This window comes from Phyllobates terribilis, unplaced genomic scaffold, assembly GCF_046119375.1.
Source record: "Phyllobates terribilis strain yellow unplaced genomic scaffold, ASM4611937v1 Scaffold_5__5_contigs__length_657084704, whole genome shotgun sequence".
NCBI lineage: Eukaryota > Metazoa > Chordata > Amphibia > Anura > Dendrobatidae > Phyllobates > Phyllobates terribilis.
In genome coordinates, this window is record NW_027362765.1 from 74,862,392 (window position 1) to 74,874,639 (window position 12,248).

At 45.6% G+C, this 12,248-nt stretch overlaps 1 protein-coding gene across 2 annotated transcripts in view; it reads right to left on the reverse strand.

Annotated features, from left to right (window-relative positions):
- LOC141272052 (uncharacterized) overlaps positions 1-12,248 on the reverse strand; it is a 32,163-nt gene that overhangs the window by 5,336 nt on the left and 14,579 nt on the right. For both annotated transcript variants that reach the window (XM_073682344.1, XM_073682345.1), the window contains exon 6: positions 9,720-9,810. In XM_073682344.1, coding sequence (XP_073538445.1) covers positions 9,720-9,810 — 91 coding nt within the window. The remainder of the gene's footprint in view (positions 1-9,719; positions 9,811-12,248) is intronic.

Genomic DNA, 12,248 nt, shown 5'->3' on the forward strand with positions numbered 1-12,248 from the left:
AGAATGAAATTTAAAAATCCATAAACTCACCTGTCCCAAGTGTCTTCCACTGTAATCCATGCGACTGGTCACGCCGAGGAGCCTTATTTTTACAGGTGGACACTGCAGACTACTACTCTCAACATTGTCCTTGCTGGTGCTGATCGCAGGGGACGATGATGAGGGCAGTGCTCAGCACCCGGAGCTTGGGAACAGCGCTAAATGTATCGCTGATTCCCAATGTCCGATACGTGTGCTCCTGATGCGGCACACATGTGCCACACAGGTGCACACGGACACAATATCTCCGGTTCGGGTTTTTCCGGTACCGGAAATATCCGGACGTGTGAGACTGGCCTTAGGGCGCACGGTATACCTCGGAAGGAAAGGAGCGCTATTTGACTTTTTGAATGTAAAATTTGCTTGAATAATTAGCGGATGCCATATCGCATTTGGAGAGCCCCTGATGTGCCTAAACAGTGGAAACCCCCCACAAGTGACACCATTTTGGAAACTAGACCCATCAGGGAACTTATCTAGATGTTTGGTGAGCACCTTGAACCCCCAAGTGCTTCACAGAAGTTTAGAACATGGAGCCGTGAAAATAAGAAAATTCCATTTTTCCCACAAAAATATTTTTTAGCCCTAAATTTTTTTTATATTCAAAAGGAGTAACAGGAGAAAATGGACTCTAAAATTTGTTGTGCAATTTCTCCTGAGCACGCAGATACCCCATATGGGGAAAAACTATTGTTTGGGCACACGGCAGGGCTCAGAAAGGAAGGAGTGACATTTTCGAAAGCAGACTTTGATGGAATGGTCGGCGAGTGTCATATCGCGTTTGGAGAGCCCCTAATGTGCCTAAACAGTGGAAAACCCCCACAAGTGACCCCCAGTTTGGAACCTAGATCCCTCAAGGAATTTATTTAGATGTGGGTTCAAGGTGCTCACTACACAGGTGCTTAAAAATAATATTACAACGTGGATCTGTGAAAATGAAAAAATATATATTTTTCCCCCAAAAATGTTGTTTTAGCCCCAATTTTTTTCATTTTCACAAGGATAGCAGGAGAAAATGGACCCCAAAATTTGTTGTGCAATTTTTCCTATGTACGCCGATACCCCATATGTGGTCGAAAACTACTTTTGATGCACAGTGCAAAGGTCAGAAGGGAAGGAGCACCATATTGGAGTTCAGATTTTGCTGGACTGGTTTGAGGGTGCCATGTCACATTGGCAGAGCCCCTGAGGTGCCAGAACAGCAGACCTCCCATAAAAACCCCATTTTACAAACTAAACCTCTCAATCTAAGGGTGCAGTCAGCATATTGACACCACAGGTGGATCACAGAATTTTATACCATTGGGCAGTGAAGAAAAAAAATAATTACATTTTTAACAACAAAATTTTGTTTTAGCCCCAGATTTTACATTTTCACACAGGGAAATGGGTATAGATGGCACCAAAATGTGTCCCACAATTTCTGCTGAATGTAGAAATACCCCATATGTGGCTGTACAGTACTGCTTAGCAATACGGCGAGACTTGGGAGGGACGGAGCGCTATTTGCCTCCTGAAGCGCAGATTTTTCTAGAATAGTATGTGGACTCCATATACAGAGCCCCTAAGTGCTAGAATAGCCAAATCCCAACTCAAGTGACCCCATTTTAAAAATTATACCCCTTTAAGAATTTATATTCAGAAGTAGTCACTATTTTGATTCCATGCGTCTTTTCTAGAGACAAGCAGCAGATGTTGCTGAGTGAAAATTGCAAATTGCGTTGTAGTGACCAGTACATTGTTGTGCCTGTACATTGTGCCCAACTTGTACTTCTGGAGACACACATCTATAAATTAGGCAGGCTTTCATCGCTACAAAAATGCCAAATATGTGGACGCTAACTGCAGTTTAGGCACACACTAGAGTTCAGAGGCAAGGGGGCATTGAGATTTGAGAGTGCAGATTCTGCTCAATTTCTGTTGGGGGGGGGGGGGCAATGAGCCATAACACTTTTCCAGAGCCTTTGTGCTACCAGTCACGTGGAAGCCCCTATCTTTTTGATATCAGATACCGGTCTGAGTGGGGGACTTGCTTTTTTTTCTGGAGTGAATTGAAGCTTTTGTTGGGAATATTATACATAACATTTTGGATCACAATTATCCTGCGCTTTACGCTGACCACTTATATCATGTGTTTCCATCTAAATCTCCGAGTGACATGATTCAGATGAACCCTGAGATCCATTCACTATAATGAGGCAGCAAAATTACTCTGCACTCCATCTGGCCTCTGTTCAGTGGTGTCCTTTTCAGAAGTGCACAAAACTGTGGGCGACAGCACTTTTATGCATTCCTAATAAAAAGCCGGACACCGCCGGATCATAGGCCTGACGGCATTCACAGTGCCTCCATCTGCCTCATTATAGGGAATCTTCCGCCGGGGGTTCTGTCTGAACCACATATTTCAGAGATATACATGGAAACCCCGGTGTAAGCACAGAGCGCAGAATAAATGTGAGCAGAGCCATACTGCGATCTTTGAGAGGCAGAATGAACAAATCAACAGCAGGTGAAGAATTGGTTTTATTTATTTTTTAAATCTTTCCTTGTGCGGTATAATTGATTAAGCAACTTTATTCTTCGGGTTGGTACAATTACAGCGATACCAGATTTATGTCCGGTTTTTGTTTGCTGTCACACACAGTCTTTTTATTGCAAAAACTAGTTTTTGCATCGCCATATTACGAGAGCTATTATTTTTGCCATATTTCGGCAGGCACAGTCATGTGAGGGCTTGTTTTTTGTGGTACGACTTCACATTTTTATTGGTAACATTTTTGATTGCTTTCTATTCCGATTTTTAGGAAGCAGAATGAACAAAAACCAGCAATTCAGGAGTTGTTGTTTTTTTAATATCGTTACGCTTGTGGTAAAATTGATAAGCCAGGTGTATTCTTTGGGTCAGTATGATTACAGTGGTACTACATTTATAGCAATTTTTTATGTTTTGGTGCTTTTACACAAAAAATTTTTATAGAAAAAAAAATTATTACTTTATTCTGAGAGCTATAACTTTTTACTTTTTTATTTTTCCATTGATGGGAGATATATGGTGGCTTGTATTTTGCCAGATAAGATGATTTTTTCAGAGGTACCATTTTTTATTTACATTCGTCTTTTTGATCGAGTTTTATTCCACTTTTTGTTCGGTGGAATCATGATAAAGCATACTTTTCAGCCTCTTTTTTTATTTATTTTTTTTACGGTGGTCACTGGAGGGGTTAACTAATAGGACAGTTTTATAGGTCAGGTCCGTTCCGATACCAAAAATGTGCTTTTTTCATAAAAATATTTAATTTATGGGTACAATATATTTTTATTCTTTTTATAAATATTTTTACAATTTTTTTTCACTTCTTTTTTTACTTTTACACTTTGTCCCATTTTGCGACTTTCAATAATTGCAGGCTGCTCGCTTGTATAGTATAGGGATGCAGGAGCATTCCTATGCTACACAAACTGTCAGTTCTGCACTGACACACAAAGTTGCCAGATCTTGCAGTGTTCATGATCTGGCAACTTTCCTAGCTGGCAACTGTCCACTTTCTAACAGATACAAGCACTCTAGCATGGAGGAAAAAACCATTGGAGGAGCACAGACTGGTCATGTACACATTGTTATGTCTGTCAGAGGTTGCAGGCTCAAAAAGGCACCCTAGATAGACTTGTCTTGCACATTCCAGAGGAACTATGGCCTTCACCTCTTAACCCCTGTACAGGGATCTGCTCTTACAATTGGGTCACCTGGATTGCTTACTTGGAAGAGCTGCTATCCGGAGGAGTAAATAAGAGGCAAGAGGATGGTCGGGTAACCAGGTCAGAACCAGGAGGTTGATATAATGACAAAATTGTAAAAAAAAGAAAAGTAAAAAAGCGAGCTGAGGTAAAACATCAGGAACGTCCACTGGGAGAATAGCAAGGCACAAGTTTCACAGAAGCAAATCAGATTATAACCTGCAGTGGACAGCAGGATTTCAGGAGCTTCAATAGCCTGAGGCCCCACCAACACCATACAGCAGAGAGCAAACACTGACAGAAGTTCAGGGTTGTCAATCTACTATTACATGTTTTCTAGACAACTGGACCAAAATTCACAGACGCTCAAAATTTGCAACACCCCTAATTAAGCCATGCCCCAAAATATAAAAAAATAAGAGGATATACTTAGTATTACACCCTGTATATACACACACACACATACAAAATAATACAGATACTGTATTTATGCATGTTTATAGAATTGCATGTTGAACCTGCATATTGATTTCCTAGCCGTGGGCTTCAGGAAAATGGCTGCCGGAGGCAGCTCATGCACAGGTTTAGATATTGTCTGAAGAGCCCAGATCTAACCCTGGACCCTTAGGGCCAAGCTGATCTGGAAAGGATCAGAGGAATCTTTTGATTAGGTTGTTGGCATTAATGTTAGCTAACACTTATGATCTTTCCTCTGGTCCATAACCCTTCCAATGAAAAAGGTATTAAAGAGATCTTCTCACAAACCAAGAGTCAAGGATCTTTTGTACCACGTACTTAAGACCACCCCTGACCAAGACAGGAAAAGGAGAATTACTGAAAGGGTGAACAGGCGAACATATATTTTTGTTTATATGGCGCCAACATATTTCAAAGCACTTTACAATTAAATGGGAAAATATACAAAGACATTACAAAGTTACACATAGTTCAACAGTTACAGGAGAAGTACAAGCTACTAATTATAAGGAAATAGGAGTAAACAATAGATATAATGATAGCTAGACCTTACATGACAAGCACTTTTTAATAAGTAGGGGTTATGAGATAAAGCAGCATGAGTCATCATCAGTCGGTATCTGTACAGTTACCAAATGCTACTGGGTGCATGGAGGATGTAGAAACAGATGATTAGGAAGGACCAGATTCTAAGAAAATTTTAGAAAGGGGGAACAGCAAAGAGTTAGATTAGTGGAATGAGGTGTAGGGATGGTACTCACTCAGGTGCGATGAGAGGCAAACAGGAGGCATGTTCCTTTAAATGTCCATAACGGTTTATTGGCTTCATAAACCGGTCAAAAAGCAAAATGCAAACAGCCTTCAGTGCAGGTAAAAAGAAAGAAAAGCAGTTCTTTGAGCAAAGACTCTGGTCAGCCAGCGCTGTAGTTACACACTCTAGTAGGCATCCAGTAAAGCTCAGCCTGGAGACAACCACACACAGGAGGCCTTCTCCCTCCAGACACACAGACCATGTGCCAAACAACGGCCTCCATTTTATAGGCTGATAACCACACCCAGAGGTGAGGTATGTGGGTAGCTAGACCCGCCCAACTCTCTCAGCTACCCGTAACCCGGTCCCAGGTGCACCAAATGAACCTCTTAGTGTTTACAAGCACTAGAGAAACATTACATCACAGAGAACAGTCATCTCTGTGACACATACCTCCCATCGACTATGCGACCATTAGCCACCTTACATACCTCTCCCCACTGCCTAAAGCCGTGGCGCTTGGCACTTTCTACTACCAGACAGAGGATTATCGATAGGGCATTGCCATTACCATGTAGCTTCCCTGCTCTATGCTCTACATGGAAGTTGAAATCTTGTAGGGCTAAGAACCAGCATTTTTACCCTTTGTTTCCCTCAACCATCTGAGTGAGGCATGGTTGGATACCAATCTAAACTTAGGTCCTACCAGATAGTACCGGAATGTGTCCACTGCACACTTCATAGCCAAGCACTCCTTCTCTATGACTGAATAATTCCTCTCACATGAGGACAGCTTCCTACTCAGGTAGAGAACAGGGTGCTCCTCCCCGTGTATCTCCTGGGAAAGGACTGCTCCTAAACCGATATCTGAGGCATCCGTTTGGAGTATAAACTCTCTTAAAGTCGGGGACCACCAGGACCGGTTGCTTACACAGAGCCTCTTTCATTTTTTGAAAGGCCGTCTCTGCCTCTCCAGACCATTTGGCCATTGCTGATTTCGTCACCTTAAGGAGGTCAGTCAGGGGTATGGCCATGATGACGAAGTTTGGGATGAACCATCTGTAGTATCCCAAGATCGCCAGGAAGGCTCTAACCTGCTTTTTTGACAGCTGTCTCGGCCAGGTTTGGATTGCCTCCACTTTACTGATTTGGGGTTTGATCTCGCCTCTACCCACTACATAACCCAGGTATTTGGCTTCTTCTTTCCCCATGGCATATTTCTTTGGGTTTATTGAAAATCCCCGCCTTGATTAGAGCATCAAACACCGCCTGGACCTTTTCCAGATGACTCTCCCAGTCCGGGCTGAAGATAACAATATCGTCCAAGTATGCCGCGGCGTATTTCTTATGGGGTGCAAGGATTCGATCCATAGCTCTCTGGAAGGTTGCAGGGGCCCCCTGCAGTCCAAACAGCATCCAGACATGCTGGAAGCATCTGTCCGGCTTAGAAAACGCAGTCTTTCTCCTTGGCTCCCTGTGCCATGGGGATCTGCCAATATCCCTTCGTCAAATCCAAGGTGGTTATGTACCTTGCTGGCCCAAGTCTCTCGATCAGCTCATAGACACGTGACATGGGATATGCGTCGAACTTGGTGAATGAAGGTTCTGCAACGACTATCGGAAGTTGAATGAGGTCTCCATCGGGCTTTGGGACCAGGACAATCGGGTTCGACCAACCGCTCTTGGATTCCTCAATGACCCCGAGTTTCAACATACGCTCCACCTCCTTGGAGATCACTGTTCGTCGGGCCTCCGGAATTCGATAGGGCTTCACGTTTACGCACACATGTGGCTATCAGAGCTTCGTGTTCTACGACCTTTGTGCACCCTGGCAATTCTGAGAACAGGTCCCTGTTCTTCTGGAGCAACTCCCTTCACTGCTGCTTTTGAGCCTTCGACAGCATCTCCGCTATGGTGACACCTCCAACCTCGCCTTCTGGCTTGCCCAGCAAGCACAGAGTTTCAGCCGGCTCTCTGCCTTGCCATGGTTTGATGAGGTTGACATGGTAGATCTGATATGGTTTCAGTCTTCCTGGTTGATGAATCTTATAGTTCATATCACCAAGCTTCTCCACCACCTCATATGGCCCTTGCCCTTTGGCCAAGAATTTGCTCTCCATAGTAGGAATTAGCACAAGGACTCATTCTGATTGACTGGTTGTAGACCCTGGCCTGAGCGTCTTGTGCCTGGAGGAGATGTCCTTTTACGATTGGAGTTTTGGTTGTGTGCATAGTCGCATCCTCATCTATTTTTGTTTACCTTCGAAAATCCATTTGGTTTTTCCCGCTGTTGACTGTGAGTGAATATTTTGTATGTTTGCTATCTTCATTTGTCCCTGTACGTCTTTCCTTGTTTATCTGGTTTGTGTATATACATACACTATTCCTCCCCACTTCCCTGGGTGGGGGAGGGGACATATAAGGATTGATTCAGGAGAACAGCAAGGTACGTGGCCCAAGCATCTTTGCCATCTGAAATAACCTGGGAGAACAGGGATAGATAGGGCATCGCTAGTGTTAGGGACAGGGTAGGAGCCCCTGGTCCTGGGTTGTCAGAAAGCAGCAACATCACAAATGGAAACCAAATCTGCAGATAGTTTTTCCAAAAGAGGCGGTGTATAGAGAGAAGAGGAAAGGGCATAGGATCAAACCTCGAGGAACCACAACAGTAAGTGGAAGCTTAGAAGAAGAAGAAGAGCCAGCAAATTATACAGTAAAGGAGTGGTCAGAAAGGTAGGAGGAGAACCAAGTGAGAACGGTGTCTGTGAGGCCAGTAGAGCACTGCATAGTGGTGAGGTGCTGATGGTCCACAGTGTCAAATGCTGCAGAGAAACCCAAGATAATCAGCTGGGAGTAGTGACCATTGGATTTGGCTGTTAATAAATAGTTAGAGACATTAGTAAGGGCAGTTTCAGTATAGTGTAAAGAATGGAAACTGGTTTGTAAATGGTCAAGAAAAAAGTAAATGAGAGATAGTGGATTAGACAAGAATGTACCAAGTATTCCAGGAGTTTGAAGATGAAGAGGAGATTAGAGGCTGGTCTGTAATTAGCAGTGCAGTTTCGGTGGAGGGATGTTTTTTTAAGTTAAGGGTTTATGCTGGCGTGTTTGAATGAGGAAGGAAAGTATCTCTTAAGAAAGAGAGAGGTTAAATATTTTAGTTAGGTAGGAAGTGACAGTCGGAAGAGGGACTGAAGCAGATGTGAGGGAAAAGGATTATTGGTGCGGAGTCAGGGGCGAAAAAAGTGAGAAGCCTGGTAAATTGTTCTTCTCTGACAAGATCAAAGGTAGACGGTGAACTTGAGGTGCTGTAGGGAAGGAGATCCAAGCTGTGAGGGGATTGTGCGAAAATGTCTTGATGGATATGGTTGATTTTTTTCTTGGAAATATGTGGTCAGATTGATAGTTCTGTGGTTGGTGACAGGGCCCTGTACTTTAAGGCTCAGGAGGGTGTGGAAAGTTTCGAAGAGTTGTTTTGGATTGTTGGATAGTGATGTGATGAGCGTGGTGAAGTAGCCTTGTTTGGATTATGGAGAGGAGAGTTAAAAGTTTTGAGCATGAATTTATCATGAATGAAGTCTTCTGGTGAAAGTGATTTTCTCCACTGACACTCGGCACACCTTAAGCACTGCTGGAGAAAAAATATTTGCAGCATGTGCCAGGGTTGCCGTTGCTTGTTTCGAGTTTTTCTGCGTTTAGTAGGTGCTGCCAGGGCTGCGGCTGCTCTATGACTTCCTCCTGATGTTTGCTTTGTCTAAAGGCGGGGACAGTGAAACCAGAGCTTTTTGGGCGCATAGCTCACATGTCATAACTTCAGGACAGCCCCGGGAACGTGAGTGCAGACATTGGTGGAACAATGCCAGCACGAGAGGTGAGTATCAGTGTTTTTATGTTATTGGTGCCAAGCATGGAGTTCGAGAAGATGTTGTCCTAGTAGTAGACAACCCCTTTAAGGTTTGAGAGTTAAGCAACACAAGCAAAGGAACAAAATGACACTGATAAATCTGTCCACAACTACCTAAATAACAGTATTCCCTTATGAGTAGAGGTGGTCAATGAGTAATGAAGCCTATGGAGAGTTGGGTCTAAGGATTTTTTGGAGTGGGCAAGGGCTAGAGGAGTCTGGCGGAATGGGTATGAGGCATTTTGGCTCAGTCACAAATTTCACAAGCGAGCACATATTTCTTACAATCTCAACCTATAGTTTGCTACCAAAAATATATGGCCAAAAGTTGAACAGTATTATTATTCCCAGGGTGACCTATGAGAATTGATTTATGGGATCCCTGTAAGACTCGCAGATGGAACTCAGGAGGAACAAACATTTTATGGGTGGGAACATTATGAGGGGCTAACTCTTGGGATTTGTAGATGTCCTCTACAAGATCTAGGTATCACAGAAGACACAACTATGGCAAGAAAAGGAATTGGTACTTAGGCAGCTGGATGAGATGGACAGAAACCCCAGGAAAACACATCGGCTTTTATATTCTTAGTCTCAGGTCTAAAAGTCACAACAAAATCAAATCTTGGAAAGAAAAAAAACTGTCTAGCTTGCTTAGGGTTAAGTGACTTTATGTTTGGCACCTTCGAAGAAGTGGCATTATTCCTTGAAGACCCACTTAATAGGCAATAATTCAGGATTACTGATTGTTGAATGAGAGACGAGGTATCTTATGATAACACTGCTCCAAACCCAACCTCAGTCACTACTCACCTGTGCGGTCATCTGTAGGAATCTCCTCTTTACACTGCTCATCACCCTTCACATAGGTCTCTGTAGTATCAATGGGAGTCAGATCTTTACCCTAAAACAAAAATTGTAAAAGTCAAGACAGATGGAGACGTTGCATGGAATGATTTCGAAGAACAGAAAAGATCATTTAACAAGATGATCAAAAATGACAATGCAGCAGTAGTTATCACATAGCTGCAGGTTTTCTGTAAAATCCAAACTGTCGGCTCCTAATTATAACCAGCAGTCTCCACAACCAGAGACGATCCAGACAACATCTAGTGTCCGTGATTAGCTTTAAATTCAAGTCAAAAGATCTGCAAACCAGAATTGCGGCAAGTATAAAATACTGCAGTATACAATGCTGGTTAAAAGAGAATGTCAGACGTGATGGTGCTCAACTGTGCAGCAATACAATCTTCAAAAATTACAAAAGTAGAAGAAAAATTAGTGGCACTCACCACAGGTGCATTATTTTGTGCTTTTTTTATTCCATGGTCACATGGTCAACTTTCAAAATACCACAAAAATGTATTCGCAAATGTCGGGGCCACTGGTGTACCAGCTGCCTGGTTATACCAGTGGTCCGCAGATAGAAAGGAATTATGTCCCACCTATAATCCTGGATCACTCATTCTGTCTCCTTATCAATCTCTTGTGCTGTTTTTCCCTCCCTATCACATCTTCTCCATTGCTGTTGGATCTCTCCTTGCTGGGCAGTGCAGACCCCCGAAGATCACAGAGAGGTGTGGGCGGGGCCATGTCAGGCACTGGAGCTGTGGGGGATACAATGGAGGCTGTATGGCAGAGGTAGGGCAGTGTGTGAAGAGGACAGGGTATGTGTCCTGTTACAGTGCTAGGTGTAAAAGACCAAGGAGCAGAGAGGGGTGACAGCCGCCCTCCCTACTGTCCAGTCTCTTTTTCAACTGAGCGCTTCCCTCAGTCAGAGGAAAGAGGAGCCCATTGGAAATTCCCTTTTGTCCAAACCATGCATAGGTAACAGCTGATTGGACAGATTGACAGCGTTACAGAGGGTCAGCCTGCAGCTGGGTAGGAGAGAGTTACAGAGGGACAGCCCAGCAGCTGGGCAGGGGAGAGTTACAGAGGGTCAGCCCTGCAGCTGGGCAGGCGAGAGTTACAGATGGTCAGCCCTGCAGCTGGGCAGGAGAGAGTTACAGAGGGTCAGCCCTGCAGCTGTGAAGGGGAGAGTTACAGAGGGTCAGCCCTGCAGCTGGGCAGGGGAGAGTTACAGAGGGTCAGCCCTGCAGCTGGGCAGGGGAGAGTTACAGAGGGTCAGCCCTGCAGCTGGGCAGGGGAGAGTTACAGAGGGTCAGCCCTGCAGCTGGGCAGGGGAGAGTTACAGAGGGTCAGCCCTGCAGCTGGGCAGGGGAGAGTTACAGAGGGTCAGCCCTGCAGCTGGGCAGGGGAGAGTTACAGAGGGTCAGCTCTGCAGCTGTGAAGGGGAGAGTTACAGAGGGTCAGTCCTGCAGCTGGGCATAGGAGAGTTACAGAGGGTCAGCCCTGCAGCTGGGCAGGGGAAAGTTACAGAGGGTCAGCCCTGCAGCTGGGCAGGGGAGCGTTACAGAGGGTCAGCCCTGCAGCTGGGCAGGGGAGAGTTACAGAGGGTCAGCCCTGCAGCTGGGCAGGGGAGAGTTACAGAGGGTCAGCCCTGCAACAGGGCAGGAGAGAGTTACAGAGGGTCAGCCCTGCAGCTGGGCAGGGGAGAATTACAGAGGGTCAGCCCTGCAGCTGGGTAGGGGAGAACTACAGAGGGTTAGCCCTGCACCTAGGCAGGTGAGACTTACAGAGGGTCAGCCCTGCAGCTGGGCAGGGGAGAGTTACAGAGGGTCAGCCCTAGAGCTGGGAGAGTTACAGAGGGTCAGCCCTGCAGCTGGGCAGGGGAGAGTTACAGAGGGTCAGCCCTGCAACAGGGCAGGAGAGAGTTACAGAGGGTCAGCCCTGCAACTAGGCAGGTGAGACTTACATAGGGTCAGCCCTGCAGCTGGGCAGGGGAGAGTTACAGAGGGTCAGCCCTGCAGCTGGGCAGGGGAGAGTTACAGAGGGTCAGCCCTGCAGCTGGGCAGGGGAGAGTTACAGAGGGTCAGCCCTGCAGGTGGGCAGGAGAGAGTTACAGAGGGTCAGCCCTGCAGCTGGGCAGGAGAGAGTTACAGATGGTTAGCCCTGCAGCTGGGCAGGGGAGAGCTACAGAGGGTCAGCCCTGCAGCTGGGCAGGGGAGAGTTACAGAGGGTCAGCCCTGCAGGTGGGCAGGAGAGAGTTACAGATGGTTAGCCCTGCAGCTGGGCAGGAGAGAGTTACAGATGGTTAGCCCTGCAGCTGGGCAGGAGAGAGCTACAGAGGGTCAGCCCTGCAGCTGGGCAGGGGAGAGTTACAGAGGGTCAGCCCTGCAGCTGGGCAAGGGAGAGTTACAGAGGGTCAGCCCTGCAGCTGGGCAGGGGATAGTTACAGAGGGTCAGCCCTGCAACTAGTCAGGGGAGAGCTACAGCGGGTCA